Below are 19,721 nucleotides of genomic sequence, written 5' to 3'. Positions count from 1 at the left end.
AAAGAACCGGCCTCTGACATCTCCCCTGTACCTTCCTCCAATCACCTTAAAATTATGTCCCCTCGTGACAGCCGTTTCCGCCCTGGGGAAAAGTCTCTGGCGATCCAATCTATCCATGCCTCTCATCACCTTGTACACCTCTATCAAGTAATCTCTCTTCCTGCTTCACTGCAGTGAGAAAAGCCCTCGCTCCCTCAATCTTTCTTCATAAGATATGCCCTCCAGTCCAGGCCGCATCCTGGAACATCTCCTCTGCACCGTCTCCAAAGCATCCACATCTTTCCTATAATGAGGCGACCAGAACTGGACACAATATTCCAAGTGTGGTCTAACCAGGGTTTTATAAAGCTGCAGCAAAACCTCGTGGCTCTTAAACGCAATCTCCCTGTGGATGAAAGCCATGATGTGGAGATGCCAGCGTTGGACTGGGGTGAGCACAGTAAGAAGTCTTACAACACCAGGTTAAAGTCCAACAGGTTTGTTTCAAACACGAGCTTTCGGAGCACTGCTCCTTCCTCAGGTGAATGAAGAGATATGTTCCAGAAACACATATATAGACAAATTCAAAGATGCCAGACAATGCTTAGAATGCGAGCATTTGCAAGTGATTAAGTCTTTACAGATCCACAGATGGGGGTAACCCCAGGTTAAAGAGGTGTGAATTGTCTCAAGCCAGGACAGTTGGTAGGATTTTGCAAGCCCAGGCCAGATGGTGGGGGGTGAATGTAATGCAACATGAATCCCAGGTCCTGGTTGAGGCCGTACTCATATGTGCGGAATTTGGCTATAAGTTTCAGCTTGGCGATTCTGCGTGGTTGCGTGTCCTGAAGGCCGCCTTGGAGAACGCTTACCAGGAGATCAGAGGCTGAATGCCCTTGACTGCTGAAGTGTTCCCCGACTGGAAGGGAACATTCCTGTCTGGTGATTGTCGCTCGATATCTGTTCATCCGTTGTCGCAGTGTCTGCATGGTCTCGCCAATGTACCACGCTTCGGGACTTCCTTTTCAGCAGCGTATGAGATAGACAACGTTGGACACGTCGCACGAGTATGTACCGCATACCTGGTGGGTGGTGTTCTCACGTGTAATGGTGGGACCCATGTTGATGATCTGGCACGTCTCGCAGAGATTGCCATGGCAGTGTTGTGTGGTGTCGTGGTTGCTGTTCTGAAGGCTGGGTAGTTTGCTGCAAACAATGGTTTGTTTGAGGTTGCGCGGTTGTTTGATGGCAAGTAGTGGAGGTGTGAGGATGACCGTGGCAAGATGTTCATCTTCATCGATGACGTGTTGAAGGCTCCGGCGCCGTTCTAGCCACCTCGAAAGGGGTGACGCCGTTGACGCCGGCGCCGGTTTTGATGCCGGCATCAACACTTGGCCGGGATTTCGGAGAATCCCAGCCACGGTTACCATCCCCCTGCCAAACTAGTTCAAACCCTCCTGAAATAAATGTAAGTGTCAACACATAGGGGAGATTTTCCAATTGTTTAGACAATTAATAGCTGCAAAGTGGGTGGAACAAATCTGGAAAATGGGTGGAGAACAGTTGTACCAGATCGCCAACGTTTTAGTGTCTCCAATTTGCAGCTGAATATTCCACTGGCACAAGGTTGCAACTCATTACATCGGGCTCCACTGGTGTAATTTAGATGTTATTTTACGCCATTGCAGCGATACCTGTTTGTATATAATAGCGTTTGGCCAAATCTTGGGGCTACCATTCAGTTCCTTTCTTTGCCATTCTCCTTTTTTCCATTTAGTTGGTCAGGAGCCTTTGTTCCAAGTGTTTTGCAAATTTTAGGTATGACAATGGGTTTCCCGACGTGTATTCTCCCTCACTGCTGTTTGGAGGACCTGAAGCAGCAACGGATGGATGCCAGGCCGATCAAGCTGATCTGTGCTCGCCTACCACTCTCCTCAACTCACATGTACCAGCAAAGATCAACTTATCCAGCTATGTTTAACTACCTTAACAAACTGGTTGTCCCGTCACTCCCTCTCTTCTGGTTTCCCCGATCTGTCCTTTCTACATCCGGAAAGTTAAATCCCAATGGTTAAGGCATAGGACATTCTATAGCCGACCTCATTTGGGTGGAGCATCCCAACCCAATGGCTGACCGCCTGCAGTTACCAATGACTAATTACTGGTGAGCTGACCAAGCTTCCCGTTTACTAGGTTAGTAAAGCCAACCCTGCAAAATCTGATGGATCAATAGATTAACAGTCGGGCAGATGGCAACTCACCACCTGATTTAACGCTGGAAGAGAAAAGTTTACACCCAAATCTCATGTTCCCACTGAGCCCCGGGGCAGTCGCCCTCGCAACCTGACTGTCACAGATGTTGGCTGTTGCGCCTCTGAAGCTGCTGAGCGTTTTCTTTTTGTGCTCTGTTGCTTCAAAGCCACAATGATCTGTGCACTTCCTTTCCAGATGGTGGGGGAGGAATTCAAACATATTTGATCTTTCCTACTTCAAATAAACTTCCTCCTGGCCGATCAAGGGCAGTAACCCACCCGGATCACAAACAATTCTGTGGCCGGTGTTGCTCGATTTGCTCAACGCAATCTCTATTCATAGCAACTCCCAGCTTGATAAACAAAAACACGCCGACAATCACAGCAACCTTTCACTTAAATACCAAGACAATAAGTGTGCAAATGTTTGTCTCTCTGCCCAACCGGCAAGAATGGGGCTTGGTGTCCATCAGTTTCTTTGCTCTTCTACAGCCAGATTAAATAATAACTCACGCCCATTACTGCCTCAATGCTCTGCAAAGCACTTCCCCTGCACTTTCACCCAATTTCTTATCCCTCATTCCATGTGTCAATGGAGACCGACCAACACTTCAAGCAAATTAATGCCTTTCTGTTTGCTATCAGCATTTTAAGATTTGCTGTTCAAGGAGTGGAATGCGCTTTAGTGGTTACCTCCTATTTACTAAGCAATTTGACTGCTACGGAACAACATGCTCCTCACATTAGGTCACTGACACACAGCGCACTTCCAATGCCATGCTGCACATTGCTACTGACTGCTAGGCACTTCCAATCCACATCTATGGCTGTCCCTGGTTATTGATTACTGGCAGTGCGGAATCTGAAGTGTGGACTTTGATGTTTACTGGAGCCTTGTTGCAGTGGTAGCACTGCACGTTTACTGAGGCAACATAGCACATGGCTGGGCGGTAAATGCGCAGTATGGTTTACTGAAGCAGAGAGATTGGGGAAGCAAACACTGGAAAACCGGGCAGGAGGAGTTCATGCTGGCCAGAAAATTGGGCAGGCTCCCTTCCAATAACACACTCCTAATAATAATAATCTTTATTAGTGTCACAAGTAGGCTTACATTAACACTGCAATGAAGGTACTGTGAAAAGCCCCTAGTCGCCACGTTCTGGCACCTGTTCGGGTACACAGAGGGAGAATTCAGAATGTCCAATTCACCTAACAAGCACATCTTTCGGGACTTGTGGGAGGAAACCGGAGGAAACCCACACAGACTCGGGGAGAACATGCAGACTCTACATAGACAGTGACCCAAGCTGGGAATCGAATCTGGGACCCTGGAGCTGCAATGCAACAGTGCGAACCACTGTGCTACCATGGCTATTAAAGTCTCCCATTCAGAGTATATTCTTCCCATCCTCCCAACACCGCAATCAGACAGCCTTCCCAGTTCACCACCGCTGCACACTATTCCCACAACCTTGCCACCCTCAGTGCTTCTTCCAAGTGCTGTTCAACTGGAGGAGCATTGATTAATCAGCTGAGGAAGGGCAGTAGGTGGTAATCAACAAAAGGTCCCCTTGACCATATTTGACCAGATGCCATGAGACTTCATGATGTCAAAAGTCAATGTTAAGACTCCCAGGACAATAGACCCAACTATAGACCACACTGCCACCACCTCTGTTTTGTCAGTGAGGCACAACATGCCCAGGGATGGTGATGGGGAAGTCTGGAACATAATCATAAGGGGAGATAGTGACGAGGTGCTAGTGTCACTGAACTAGTACTTCAGAGGCGCCAGGCTAATAGCCAACGTAAGTGTACTTTATCTGAATGCTCGTAGTATTTGGAATAAGGTAAATGAGTTGACGGCGCAAATCAGCGTGAATGACTATGATTTAGTGGCCATTACTGAATCATGGTTAAAGGATGGTCACGACTGGGAGTTAAATATCCGAGGGTATCGAACTATTCGGAAGGACAGAGTGGATGGTAAGGGAGCTGGTGTAGCTCTGTTGTTTAAGGATGACATCCGGGCAATAGTAAGGGATGACATCGGTGCTATGGAGGATAAGGTTGAATCCATTTGGGTGGAAATCAGAAATAGTAAGGCTAAAAATTCACTGATAGGAGTAGTTTATAGGCCACCAAATAGTAACATTATGGTGGGGCAGGCAATAAACAAAGAAATAACTGATACATGTAGAAATGTACAGCAGTTATCATGGGGGATTTTAATCTACATGTCGATTGGTTTAACGAGGTCTGTCAAGGCAGCCTTGAGGAGGGGTTTATAGAATGTATCCGCGATAGTTTCCTACAACAGTAATGGAACCTACAAGGGAACAAGCGGTCCTAGGTCTGGTCCTGTGTAATGAGACAGGATTGATTAATGATCTCATAGTTAGAGATCCTCTCGGAAGGAGCGATCACAATATGGTGGAATTTAAAATACAGATGGAGAGTGAGAAGGTAAAATCAAACACTAGTGTTTTGTGCTTAAACAAAGGAGATTACAATGGGATGAGAGAGGAACTAGCTAAGGTAGACTGGGAGCAAAGACTTTATGGTGAAGCAGTTGAGGAACAGGGGAGAACCTTCCAAGCGATTTTTCACAGTGCTCAGCAAAGGTTTATACCAACAAAAAGGAAGGACGGTAGAAAGAGGGAAAAATTGGCCTTGGATATCTAAGGAAATAAGGGAGAGTATCAAATTGTCGGAAAAAGCATACAAAGTGGCAAAGATTAGTGGGAGGCTAGAGGACTGGGAAATCTTTAGGGGGCAACGGAAAGCTACTAAAAAAGCTATAAAAAAGAGTAAGATAGATTATGAGAGTAAACTTGCTCAGAATATAAAAACAGATAGTAAATGTTTCTACAAATATATAAAACAAAAAAGAGTGACTAAGCTAAATATTGGTCCTTCAGAGGATGAGAAGGGAGATTTAATAATGGGAGATGAGGAAATGGCTGAGGAACTGAACAGGTTTTTTGGGTAGGTCTTCACAGTTGAAGACACAAATAACATGCCAGTGACTGATAGAAATGAGGCTATGACAGGTGAGGACCTTGAGATGATTGTTATCACTGAGGCTATGACAGGTGAGGACCTTGAGATGATTGTTATCACTGAGGAGGTAGTGATGGGCAAGCTAATGGGGCTAAAGGTAGACAATTATCCTGGCCCTGATGCACTGTGTTAATATTCACTCTAGTTTGTTTTGTTATTATTGTTTCTACTGTTTTATTATGAAAAATTCTGCAAAACCTGAATAAAAATACTTTTAAAAAAAGAGATGGCTAGGGAAATTGCAAATGCACTAGTGATAATTTACCAAAATTCACTAGACTCTGGGGTGGTCCCGGTGGATTGGAAATTAGCAAACGTGACACCACTGTTTAAAAAAGGAGGTAGGCAGAAAGCGGATAATTTTAGGCTAGTGAGCTTAACTTTGGTAGTAGGGAAGATGCTGGAATCTATCATCAAGGAATAAATAGCGTGGTATCCGGATGGAAACTTTCCCATTGGGAAGACGCAGCATGGATTCATAAAGGGCAAGTCGTGCCTAACTAATTTTGTGGAATTTTTTGAGGACGTTACCAGTGCAGTAGATAACGGGGAGCCAATGAATGTGGTATATCTGGATTTCCAGAAAGCCTTTGACAAGGTGCCACACAAAAGGTTGCTGCATGAGATAAAGATGCATGGTATTAAGGGTAAAGTAGTAGCATGGATAGAGGATTGGTTAATTAATAGAAAGCAAAGCGTGGGGATTAATGGGTGTTTCTCTGGTTGGCAATCAGTAGCTAGTGGTGTCCCTCAGGGATCAGTCTTGGGCCCACAACTGTTCACAAATTACATAGATAATTTGGAGTTGGAGACCAAAGGCAATGTGTCCAAGTTTGCAGACGACACTAAGATGATAGGTAAAGCAAAAGTGCAGAGGATACTGGAAGTCTGCAGAGGGATTTGGATAGGTTAAGTGAATGGGCTAGGGTCTGGCAGATGTAATACAATGTTGACAAATGTGATTATCCATTTTGATAGGCATAACAGCAAAAGGGATTATTATTTAAATGATAAAATATTAAAACATGCTGCTGTGCAAAGAGACCTGGGTGTGCTAGTGCATGAGTTGCAAAAAGGTGGTTTACAGTGCAACAGGTGATTAAGAAGGCAAATGGAATTTTGTCCTTCATTGCTAGAGGGATGGAGTTTAAGACTAGGGAGGTTATGCTGCAATTGTATAAGGTGTTAGCGAGGCCACACCTGGAGTATTGTGTTCAGTTTTGGTCTCCTTACCTGAGAAAGGATGTACTGGCGCTGGAGGGTGTGCAGAGGAGATTCACTAGGTTAATCCCAGAGCTGAAGGGGTTGGATTACGAGGAGAGGTTGAGTAGACTGGGACTGTACTTGTTGGAATTTAGAAGGATGAGGGGGGATCTTGCAGAAACATATTAAATTATGAAGGGAATAGATAGGATAGATGCGGACTGGTTGTTTCCACTGGCGGGTGAAAACAGAACTAGGGGCATAGCCTCAAAGTAAGGGGAAGTAGATTTAGGACAGATCTTAGGAGGAACTTCTTCACCCAAAGGGTTGTGAATCTATGGAATTCCTTGCCCAGTGAAGCAGTTGAGGCTCCTTCAATAAATGTTTTTAAGATAAAGATAGATATTTTTTTGAAGAATAAAGGGATTAAGGGTTATGGTGTTCGGGCCGGAAAGTGGAGCTGAGTCCACAAAAGATCAGCCATGATCTCATTGAATGGCGGAGCAGGCTCGAGGGGCCAGATGGCCTACTCCTGCTCCTAGTTCTTATGTAATGCTTTGGGAACATTTTTATCAAATCCTACCAGAGCAGCTGGTGGAATTTAAATTCTGCCAATAAAATCTGGAATTGAAAATGAGTCTCAGCAAGGGTAACCGTGAAACTATCAATGGTCGTAAAAACCCATCTGGTTCACTAATGTCCTTTAGGGAAGGAAATCTAACGTCCTTACCTGGTCTGGCCTACATCTGACTCCAGATCCATAGCAGCTTGGTTGACTCTTAACTCCCCTCTTAAATGACCTAGCAATCCACTCAGTGCAAGGGCAATAAGCACGGCCTTACCAGCGATGCCCACATCGCATAGAATGTAAGGATAAGGGGTAAAAAATTATTCTACATCCTCAGGTCCGAGGTGCAGCAAGATCTGTGTGATAATATCTGCGGAACTATTTGCTCGCTGTTTTACCAGTCTTGCACCTTGCTCTCCCCGCTCCAAAACCTTCCCTCCCCACCGCAACAACCATTATCCACATCGGAAAATATCAACAGGTCTCTTGTGAAGTTGCTCCGTAAGTAAGGTGGAGCGTTCTTGTGTTAGCCAGCAGCTAATCTGGGCTGCCCCTGCTATGTCTACTGTCCAAGGGGTCCCTACGGAAAACCGGGCAATGGCAGTAATTTCTGCTTGCAATTTCCACAGATCCAGTAAACAACACGTGTTTGGTAACAAAGCGCGACATCCAGGCTGTGCGTAACGAACTCACGTTATTTTCGAATTTCCAGATACACTGATGAATCGCCTGCAGCATCTCTAAGAGTTAACACGCTCTTTTATACATCGTAAGGCGCAATATATTACTCCAGCTCTGCAGCACTGAAAATTGTATTTGCTGTAAACACTGGGTGAATTTGTGGTTTAATTTCCATTCAGACTACAGGTCACAACTTGCACTTTTCTCGTTTAAGGTGTGATGGGTCACTTGAGGCTGCAGACATTAAGGCTCTAATTTTTGACTCTACACTGTTTCTCTACACATTCTAGATAACCACCTTGTCTGACCTTGGGAAACAGAAATGTGCACTGTGGCATGTGACATGTAAAGGGTAGGAACTGTGCTCAGTGTATTTTCTTATTACATTAGATAGCAAAAACCACATTTAATCAAAATTGTCCATCTTCCACACTAGATTTGCAGTATTTGTTCAAAGTGCAATGACGATATTTGCTGATTCTTCTCAAAACCTCGCCCTCCTTATTTAAGCAAATTTTCCAAATCCATGGACTCTAGCACCTAGGATAAGGGCAGCAGACACATGGGAACATGGCCACCTGCAAGTTTCCCTCCAAGTCAATCGCCATCCTCCCTTGGAACTTGACCGTCGTTGCTCGCCTGTCGCTGGGTCAAAAACCTGGAGCTTCCTCCTTAACAGCACTGTGGCTGTACCCACACCACCTGGGCTGCAGCAGCTCAAAGTGATGGCTCACCACCACCTTCTCAAGAGTAATCAGGAATGGGCAACAAATGCTGGTCTGGACTGTGACACCCACATCCCAGGCAGGAATGAAACTAAAAAGTATAATTTTCTCCCCTTATCCTTGAAGGGATTTATGGTTATTAATGACATTGTTAGCGTAGGACTGCTCAGGGAGCGTTTGCCACAGTGAAATCTCTAATGAGCAGCATTTGACTGGGACCTGTCCGACTGGCTTAAAACGTGGTTACATCGGAGTTCATCTGAAAAATACAGCTTTATTTTTAAACTGTACACTGACAACATCCAGCTCAACCATAACACATCTCTCTTGATTTCACCACTGTGTCAAAGTATCGCAACCTTTGTCCAAAGGTTAATACTGGATGATGAGAAATTTTCATTCATTAAACTTTGGGAAGTCTGAAACCGTAACTATTGTCTTTGGTTCCATCCACAGACCTTTTTCCTGATTACCGATTCCATCCCTCTGCCTGGCAACTGTCTGAGGTCAAACCTTGGGGTCATACTTGACCATGAAATTAGCATCCAACCGCATCTGAAACACTTATCTATGCCTTTGTCACCCCCAGGCTTGACTGCTCCAAAGCATTACAGGCCAATCTCCCACATTCTATCCCCTGTAGACTTGAGGTCATCCAAAACTTTGCTGTCCACGTCCTTCAGCGCTGGCGTTGCTGACTTGATGTTGGTTCCGAGACAAGCAACACCTCAAGTTTAAAATTCTCATCCTTTCCCCCCCCCCCCCAAGTTCTTCACTGGCCTCAACCCCTCCCCTATCTCTGTGATTCCCTTCCTCTAAGATATCGGCGCTCATCTTACTCTTGCCTCTTGAGCATCCCCAATTTTAATCACTTCACCCTTTGATGCCTTCAGTCGCCTCGGCCCCAATCTGTGGAATTCCTTCTCCAAACCTGCCCCCCCTTCCTTTCCTCCTTCAAGATGCTGCTTAAAACCTGCTTCTTTAGAGCGGCACAGTGGCGCCATGGTTAGCATTGCTGCCTCAGGGCGCCGAGGACCCGGGTTCGAACCCGGCCCCGGGTCACTGTCCGTGTGGAGTTTGCACATTCTCCCAGTGTCTGCGTGGGCCTCACCCCCACAGCCCACAGCTGTGCCACGCTAAAATTGCCCCTTAATTGGAATTGTTAATATATTTAAACCATAAAACCAGCTTCTTTGACGAATTGTTTCTCCTAATATCACCTTAAATGGCACAAGAACACAAGAAACAGGAGTAGATCGGATGGCCCATCAAACCTGCTCCACCCATTCAACACGATCAATGCTATTCTTGGGCTTAAACTCCATTTATCCACTTGCTCACAAAATTCCCTTAACTCCCTGAGACACCAACAATCGGGGATCCCAGACTTAAATATATTAAACAAAGGAGCATCCGCAACCTGCTGGGGTGGAGAATTCCACAGATACACAATCTTTGAGAGAAGTAATTTCTCCTCACCTCAGTCCTAAATGATCAGGCCCCTTATCCTGAAACTGAGTGGAAACAATGCCTCAGCGTCTAGCTCATCAAGCCCCTTCAGAATGTTGTCGGTTTTATTGAGATTGTCTGTTATCTTCTAAACTGCAGAGGATATAAGCCCGATTTACTCGGCCTCTGATCATAGGATAACCCTGTCATCCCAGGGATCAATTTAGTGAATCTCCACTGTGTCACCTCCAGTGCAAGTATATCCTTCCTTAAAACGTGGCGATCTAAACTGCATAAAGTATTCCAGATATGGCACGGAGAGGTACGGTTAGGACACTTTATGTTAAAGGGTGCTATATAAATGCAAGTTGTTCTCCTGCCTTGGGTGAAAAAGAAAATGGGGACTGATTTGATTGGTGAATAGTAATGTTGGAAAATAATTAGGACATTTGGTTGTTTCGTCTTCCCGATTGCAACTTGTTCTTTGCTGGCGTTTTTTTGATATTTGACTAATAAAGAGGTGGTTGTGTGATACAGTCATGTTTTAATGCATTTTGGAAAAGTGACAAGTTGTAGTTATTAGTCACTTTCAGGTGCAGCGTGACAGATATGCTATGGCTAGGAACCCTGGAACTATGGACCATCTTCAATACACAAATAATAATAATAATAGCTTATTGTCACAAGTAGGCTTCAATGAAGTTACTGTGAAAAGCCCCTCGTCGCCACATTCCGGCGCCTGTTTGGGGAGACTGGTACGGGAATTGAACCTGCGCTGTGAAAAGCCCCTCGTCGCCACATTCCGGCGCCTGTTCGGGGAGACCGGTACGGGAATTGAACCTGCGCTGCTGGCCTTGTTCTGCATTACAAACCAGCTGTTCAGCCCACTGTGCTAAACCAGCCCCATCATGGTTTAATCTAGATAAGAGGGGGGTGAAATTCAGGATGAAACAAGTTTGTGCCCCTTTCCGGAGACTGGGAAGTGCTTTTTTCCCCCAAAAAGATCGCAAATAGGGGTTAGACTGACGGCACGTCGAGTTCCTCAGGCAATCCTGCCAAGATCCCAATGCGATATTCAAAGAAGGGAAACTCTCCTGGTTTCCTGGCAAATATTAAAACAACATCAACACCACCACAAAAAAAAAGCCGATCCAGTCATGTGTATCATTGCTGTGTGTGAACTGCTCACCGAGTTTCCTGACATTAACACAGTGACTGCACTGCCCGGTGGCTCAATGTTAGTGCAAATGTTCTTTAACTGCTGCAGAAAGTGCCCACCGACACATCCTAACAGCAATCCATCTCAAAGATTCGACTGCCTTTGTGGGAACAGCAAAATGTTCCGGGAGTAACAAGCACTTTGATTTTTTTTCCCCCTCCCCTTTGAGCACTTTAGCCAAACCGGCCGGTGTCCTTCCCTGGTGGAGGGACATAGAACCACTCCAAGGTCCCGGCATAAGGCAGGTGTCTTAGTAGCAGCATTAAAGATTCTCCCCTATTGTGCAAACAGCCCTGTCCCTGGGACATGTCGTCAGTCTGGCCATGTAAGGGGGGGTTCCACCCTGGAGCACTTCGAGGAGCAGAGCAGAGGTGCAAAGGTCCTCCACGCCGACGTCTTTAAAAAGCTCAAAAAATACACAGAACTGCCGTCTTTCTGCAGTACACATTCTCTAGGGTGACATCCCTTAAAATACGGCCAGAAGAAGCTGATAGTAGCACAGGCCAAGAAGCAGTTATAGCAAGCGAGAAATCGGGTGAGATGCCACATACAGCAAGTAAACACATTGCCACAGCTCCCCTAATCTATGCTGCACCACTGCGGAAAACATTTGACTCCAATTTGATTTGGCTACTGAGCAGCAGTGAATGGCTGGGTTACTGCGGAGCATGTGGCCTACCTACCTCGGGCTCTCTTGACAGACATCTGTGACCTACCTGTGGTGGGGACTCCCATTTCTCTAAGAACTCCTCTCTCGCTTTCTCTAAGAAATCTTTCACTGCAATAAAAGAACAGAAATATTTTACTTCCAACATTTGGACAACTATCTCAATTCACAAAGCCCTCGGGGCCCAGCAACCTTAAGTGCGGGTTCTAAATCAGACAAAATGAAATGACTTGAGGAATGGCTGGCTGTTTGTTGCATTTCAGAACTGACAAATAGTCTCACCCTTAACGTCACCGTGCGCCTCGGCCAAGAAGAATGACATAAAACACCAAATGCAGATTGCTTTGCTGTTAAGCCAAGATTGTCATAGTTACAGAGACCAACAAAGTGCTAGATTATGGTGATGTTTCAGTGGGTTGGTGTGACTGACTGATAATAACAATTTCCAATGTGTGTTGGGCCAGGGAATTAATACAGAAGCTTAGAGGTTGAAATCATCCTGTCCTTTATGCCACGTTGGAATGCAGAGGAGCATGTGAACCTGGAGATTTGCAGAATACTCAACCAATTCCATCGGCAAACCAGAGTTAGAACCAAATTCCAGGGCAAGCTGCTCTTGCCGCACTCCATTGTGAACAGCAGCTCATGCACAGTCATAGAGAAGGCGACACGGGCAGCACGGTGGCGCAGTGGTTAGCACTGCTGCCTCACGCCACCGAGATCCCGGGTTCGATGCCGGCTCTGGGTCACTGTCCGTGTGGAGTTTGCACATTCTCCCCACGTTTGCGCGGGTTTCGCCCCCACAACCCAAAGATGTGTAGGGTAGGTGGATTGGCCACGCTAAATTGCCCCTTAATTGGAAAAAATGAATTGGGTACTCTAAATTAAAAAAGAGAGAAGGTGACAATCATTAACCCAGAGCCTCGGGCAGGGCAACGCAAAGCTCAAAGTTAACTTGCGCACCGTTTAGCTTTTGAAATCATGCAGACATGAAGAGGGTTTAGGACATTTCCAGAAGTCATCAGGCGAAAGGCAATATCGCAAAAGGCATAGAACCCCACTCTCTGAGTTTGGCTGCTGGAGATGACATGTGCCGTGCTCATTACTGACAAAACATCATTCAAAGCTCGAGACATGAGCATCATCCCAAACCTAATTCAGCCACGCCATGGTTTAGCACAGTGGGCTAAACAGCTGGCTTGTAATGCAGAACAAGGCCAGCAGCGCGGGTTCAATTCCCGTACCGGCCTCCCCGAACAGGCGCCGGAATGTGGCGACTAGGGGCTTTTCACAGTAACTTCATTGAAGCCTACTTGTGACACTAAGCGATTATTAATTATTTAAAAAAAAATACATTTTATTCAAACTTTTGCATAATAACAACAAAAAGACAGAATTTTTTTATTTTAAGAAAGAACAGTTCCCCCCCCCCCCCCCCCGCGCATACACAGTGGAAGAGATAAACTAACACCCATCATTCCCCCAAAACATCTGAAAGAGGAACAGAAATCTCGGAAGCACTGTCATCTTGACTGACTGCACCCTACCCGCCAGAGACAGCGGCAACATGTCCCACCTCTTAAACTCCTTCTCCATTTGCTCCACCAGCCTTGTGAGGTTTAGCTTATGCAGGGCCCCCCCAGCTCCTGACCACCTGCACCCCCAAGTACCTAAAGCTCCTCTCCGCCCTTTTCAGTGGGAGCCTCCCAAAATCCCCCCCTCCTGGACCCCCGGGTGTACCACAAACAGCTCGCTCTTCCCAAAGTTGAGCTTGTACCCCGAGAAGTCCCCAAATTCCCGGAGAATCCTCATCACCTCCGGCATTCCCCCCACCTGGTCCGCCACATACAACAACAGGCCGTCCGCATAGAGCGACACTCGGTGCTCCTCCCCACCCCGGACCAGCCCCCTCCAGTTCCTCGACTCCCTCAGCGCCATAGCCATGGGTTCAATTGCCAGCGCAAAAAGTAGGGGGGGACGAGGGACACCCCTGCCTCGTCCCTCGGTGTAACCGAAAATACTCCAACCTCCTCATATTCGTGGCCAAGCTCCCCATTGGGGCCTCATATAACAGCCTCTATTAATTAAGTGTTAAACATACAGCAATGGAAAATCTAGCCCAGTGCACAGAGGGTACACTCACGCTCCAAAGCCCGTTGGAAAAGGGCCCCACTAGTGGCATTGAAGATGTAGGGTTGGGATGTGGGGTTATTGGTGGATAGGGGTACTGCCCCAGCACAGACACGATGGCCCAAACGACCCCCCCCCCCCCTTTTTAATGTTTCAGAGCAGGGTGCCTGAAATGTCTGGACTGAGACTTCTAATTGCAAAAGCAGCGTAGCCATGTTGCTGCCTTTCCGTGCTAGTCGGACACGCGAACACGGTGCAACTTTTCTTCACACTTAAACGAATAGCTTTTGATGATGACGTGCGAGGAGAGATTAAACTGTTTAGGCTTGTACTCACTAGAGTTTAGAAGGATGAGAGGGGATCTGATCGAGGTACGTAAAATACAAAAAGGGATAGATTAAGTAAATGCAGACCTAATGTTCCCCCTCGTGGGTCACGGATATAGGTTGAGATATAGAACTGAGAAGAGGAGGAACTACTTCTCGCGGAACGTGGTGAATTTGTGGAACTCGTTGCCCCATAGTATGGTGGAATCTGAGTCCATTAAATGGTTTCAAGAGGGAGATAGATATATTTCTGATAAAATATTTGTTAAAGAGATATGGGGAACAGGTAGGGAGGTGAATCCGAGACCGGGAGGAGATCGGCCCTGATCTGATTGAATGGCGGAGCAGGCTCGAAGGGCTGAATTGCCTGCACCTGCTCCTAACTGTTGCTTCACAACGCCAGGGTCCCGGGTTTGATTCCCAGTTTGGGTCACAGTCTGTGCGGAGTCTGCACGTTCTCCGTGTGTCTGCGTGGGTTTCCTCCAGGTGCTCCGGTTTTCTCCTACAAGTCCGGTAAAACGTGCTGTTAGGTGAATTGGACATTCTGAATTCTCCCTCTGTGTACCCGAACAGGCGCCGGAGTGTGGCGACAAGGGGATTTTCACAGTGACATTTCTGTAGTGTTAATGTAAACTTACTTGTGACAATAACAAAGATTATTATTATTCCTATGTTCCTGCCCGGTTTCAAACTGGTGGCCTTTTGCTTGTAAAGCAAAGCTGATAACCACTACATTACAGAGCACAAAAGTCGACTAACTGCGATGAGCGGTCACCTGGAGACAATAACATTCCAATCAATCCTCCGACCAAAAACATTCACAGCACCTGATTTTCGTATATCTTCTATCAACGAGCGTCACAGTCTTTAAAGCAAATTGCTTGCCCAAGATATCTCACGTTGATTAGCAGGGAGGTCCCTGGATAGATCGGGCATTCTTGTATCGGCACATGGCAGCTTTTCTGAGATTTTATTCCTGGTTGACTTGTCATACAGCGCTGAGGGGGCTTTGGGACACAACGGGCAACACCGTCCGACTGTTGAAGATCCCGCCGACGGCGCGCCCCCGCCATTGGTTTCCCGGTGACGTGGGGGAAAATCCCATCGACAGAGGCAGGACCAGAAGATCCTGCCGCTGGCCAACGGCGGCAAACACGGGGGGGGGGGGCCACGGAATCGCGCCCATTCTCACAAAATACATGCAATTGTATGCGATCTTTCGCATTCAGTTCCCTTCAGATCATGGTGGGTTAATAACAATAATAATCTTTATTGTCACAAGTAGGCTTAAATAACACTGCACCACACCTGGTCACTGCCGTCATGAACATGGGCGCCAAAGGCCCGTTTGAAGCTTGTGGGGGGCGGAGAGGGGAGTGAGCACCACGGCCGTGCTCGGAAGGGGACTGGCCCGCGATCGGTGCCCACCGATCGTCGGGCCAGCGTCTCAAAGGGACGCACTCTTTCCCCTCCGCCGCCCCGCAAGATCAAGCCGCCACATCTTGCGGGGCAGCGGAGGGGAAGACGGCCACCACGCATGCGCGGGTTTGAGCCGTCAGCCGTCGTGATGTCAGCCGCGCATGCGCGGGTTGAAGCCGGCCAACCTGCGCATGCGCGGCTGACGTCACTTAGGCGTGCCGGCCGCATCATTCTCGGCGCGCCGCCTTGACACAAGCATCAAGGCCCGGCCGCCGAGAATAACGGAGCGCCGCTCCTAGCCCCCCTGGTGGGGGTGAACACGGTGCGAGGAGCGGCCTCCGAGGCCGTCCTGAAACTCGGCTGTGTTCACGACGGCCTTCCCGATTTTTCCTGGGAGCGGAGAATTCCGCCCATTGTCTTTCGGGACTTGTTGGAGGAAACCGGAGCAACCGGAGGAAACCCACGCAGACATGGGGAGAACGTGCAATCCGCACAGACAGTGACCCAAGCCGGGAATCGAACCCAAGACCCCGCGCTGTGAAGCAACAGTGCTAACCACTGTGCTACCATGCCGCCCGCCGGGTTACTGATGTTGAGCGGATTCTGCTGGCTGCATTTGGCACCATCAACATTCAATGCTTGCTGAACAAGATTAATAAAGCGCTGCATCGTGCAAAGACAGCAAGAAATCCGTAATATTAAAGTTGTGAAATCGGAAAGGAGAACTTGAACATCTTCATTAATCTGCCAGACAGTTAAAGAAGTTAATACCCAGAGGTATTAACTGGCACTGGGGGTATAAAGCAACTGGGATCAGAAAGTCCGTGAGAACCATACCACATTGTTTTCAGTAAGCGAATCAAAGCTTCAGTTACAGCTTGTAAAGAAACAATTGGGTGGTTTATTTGATTCAAATAAAGCCGAGCTGCTCTGACGTCTCAGATAGTTGAGCGGGTGTATCTAGGTCAGAAAAGATGTGGTCTGCGATGAGTGAACTGATCTTAAGATTGACAAAAGTGATGAGAAAACAATTCTCAACTGACTTCTGATAAGGGTGAAGAAAACAAGCCAGAGTTCCCTGTCCTGAAAGCCATCCAGTCATCCCTGCTTCAAAAAGTCGAAAGGCCATGTGACAAGGATATGGTTAGGCCTGGCAGTGATGCTTCGTGGTGCGATGGAGCACCCACACCCAATGTGTAGGCTTGCACAATTTTTGTTAGTCAGCCAGTTGGCACAATCTGGAAACTCATGCCCATTTTCCAGGGTCTCCGGCCTAGCCGGCTGTGAAAGCCAGACGGGTATATAGTTACTCCCTGCGTCACATGGCCATTCTCTCCCAGATTTCAATCTCCTGGGAAGATGGTGGTATTAACATGCCCATAATCATCAGCATGAGCAAGCTTACTCCTCGAATTAGGACCACCTTACCCGCAGCTCCAGCGTGCAAGGCTATTCTAAGCACAGTACGCAGGCTCCTGTGTTTACAGACTGGGCAGCCAATCATCATTGGTAGCCAGAGGGGCCAAGGACTCAGGAATTGGATTACTGAGCCTGCCGCAGAAGTTCAATTTCCTATGAGGTGGAGGCACGTCAAGCTTCAAATAAACCTGCTTAACCTTATCTACCCACACAAACATGACAATCACGGATTTGCTCTTGCAGAGAGCTAGCATGGGCATGATAGCTCAAACAGCCTCCTGTGCTGTTGCCATTCTACGATTGGTTGGTTAGTCATTAGTCAACAGACAAATGTAGTTTTGAGCGCCCCCTTGATAGTCACCAGGAGTACCTCAAAAACAACATGAAGGACAATACGTACATACATCAGGTGCACGAGTATATTGCTACCATTCTCCTAACTAAAACATGTTTACACATCATACTCAGTGTATCAGGAGGAAATGTGAAGTATCACTAGCAGTCATTTGGTTAATGCCTCATCGCCAGATCTTTCGAGCAAAGGTCAAGATGTAGCTTCGGTGCTGGTGTGAAGGGCACTCCCCATCAGATCCTTCATGCATACCTGAAGTCTTTGCACGATTGCTTCTTGCCCTTGAAGTGGCTGCAGTGGGGAAAAGACCGTCATAGAATTTACAGTGTAGAAAGAGGCCATTCGGCCCATCGAGTCTGCATCTCCCCCTGGAAAGAGCACCTTACTTAAGGCCACATCTCCACCCTTAACCCAGTAACCTGACCTAATCTTTTGGACACTAAGGGGCAATTTAGCAGGGCCAAGCCACGTAACCTGCAGATCTTTGGACTGTGGGAGGAAACTGGAGCAGACACGGGGAAAAGTGCAAACTCCACACAGAGAGTCACCTGAGGCCAGGATTGAACCCGGGTCCCTGGCGCTGTGAGGCAGCAGTGCTAACCACTGTCCCACCGTGCTGCCCGACTACATTTGCAAAGATCATCTGGAAAGATTTTTAAAAATTAATTTATGTGATGTGGGCATTTCTGGCTAGGCCGGCGTTTATTGCTCATTCCTCATTGCCTTGAAGAAGGTGGTGGTGAGCTACCTTCTTGAGCTGTTGCAGTCCATATCGTGCAGGCGGTGTTAGGGAGGGAGTTCCAGGATTTTGATCCAGTGACAGGAAATGATGGCGAGTGATTTGGAAGGGACTTTGCAGGTGGTGTTCCTTTGTGTCCGCTGCCCTTGTCCTTCCAGACAGCAGCAGCTGAAGGGGCCTTGTTGAGTTCCTGCAGTTGTTTTTGGCGAGGCTCATCCCGAGCAGCTCTGTGACACAGGACTCTTGTGTTCCGCGGGTTGTTGCCAAGGACACACGTCAACTACGACTGGAGAATCATCAACTTGATGAAAGATGCTCTGTGGGCTGCCTGAAACTTGTTCGTCCAGTGCAAAGTGCTGTTCACGACTGAGTGCTGCAGACCGGCTCATCCCAAGGTCCAGGACTACGTGCCGAGGGATGCACTAAAGCTTGGCGCAGCCTTTCAGGGGAAACATCACAGTCTAAGGCTTTCAGCCTCAGTACACAGCAGTGCTGGAAAATTAGAACCCCTTGGGTCGTATGCCCGATAGGGAAGGTATAGTAAATGCACTACTATTGGGTGGAGTCACCTTAAGAGTGTGACATGCTCTATGGAGAAAAGTTGAACTTCAGTAATGTCCCATTTGAAATGTTTTGGAATGCATTTTTACGAATTTCGGCCGGAGGGGGGGGGGGGGGTCAGGAGCAGTTAACTGCTTCTACACCCATTCATTGATAGATGAATGAACGTTCTCATAGTTAGCCTGCAAGTAATGCGTTTCAGCGACGACTATTCCAAGTCAGGTTTTCCATTAGCTTCGCTGACAATGCTCTTGCTTCACCATGTGAAGTTATCGGTTCTTGCTCAGGGAACGAATATGGCATCAAGGCTGCCATTTCAGTGGGTTTTTTTTAAAAGTGCATTTACGGGATATTGGCGTCGCTGGTTAGGTCCAGCATTTATTGCCCATCCCTAGTTGCCCTCCAGAAGGTGATGGTGAGCTGCCTTCTTGAACCGCTGCAGTCCTCGAGGCGTAGGTACACCCACTGTGCTGTTAGGGAGGGAGTTCCAAGATGTTGCCCCCTCGACAGTGAAGGAGCGACAATATATTTCCAAGTCAGGACGGCGAATGACTTGGAGGGGAACCTCCAGGTGGTGGGGTTCCCAGTATCTACTGCTCTTGTCCTTCTAGATGGTAGTGGTTGTGGGTTTGGAAGGTATTGCCTGAGGAACCTATGGAGTCTGCATTAAGTGCCTATCCGAGACCCAAATGAAGTGTCAAGCCACTTAACGTTTCACAGCGATGGGGGCAAACCGAGTCACCAGTAAAGCAATCACGTCGCTCTTTGCATACAGGCTCACAATATCTAACCGGGTTTGGCACCGATGGCCCCAAGAGACACTTGCTGTCTGCCACCACAAACTTTGGTTTTCAGTAGAGATAGGACAAGTGGCAAATCAGACAAAAAAAATCTAATCTCTCAGCACGTGAAACATGAGGAAGAACCACTGCTGAGTGAGGCATTGTGTTGCAGCCCAATTGCGCATTA

At 47.3% G+C, this 19,721-nt stretch overlaps 1 protein-coding gene across 1 annotated transcript in view; it reads right to left on the bottom strand.

Annotated features, from left to right (window-relative positions):
- The window catches only part of LOC119957035 (cAMP-dependent protein kinase catalytic subunit alpha-like), a 152,378-nt gene that overhangs the window by 46,140 nt on the left and 86,517 nt on the right, over positions 1-19,721 (bottom strand). Inside the window, 1 exon segment of the mRNA XM_038784623.1 lies at positions 11,856-11,917. Within this exon segment, the coding sequence (XP_038640551.1) occupies positions 11,856-11,917 (62 nt within the window).

Source organism: Scyliorhinus canicula, chromosome 25, assembly GCF_902713615.1.
Source record: "Scyliorhinus canicula chromosome 25, sScyCan1.1, whole genome shotgun sequence".
NCBI classification, from domain to species: Eukaryota; Metazoa; Chordata; class Chondrichthyes; order Carcharhiniformes; family Scyliorhinidae; genus Scyliorhinus; species Scyliorhinus canicula.
Note: the sequence above shows the minus strand (reverse complement) of the source record. Positions and strands in the feature narration are given on the sequence as shown.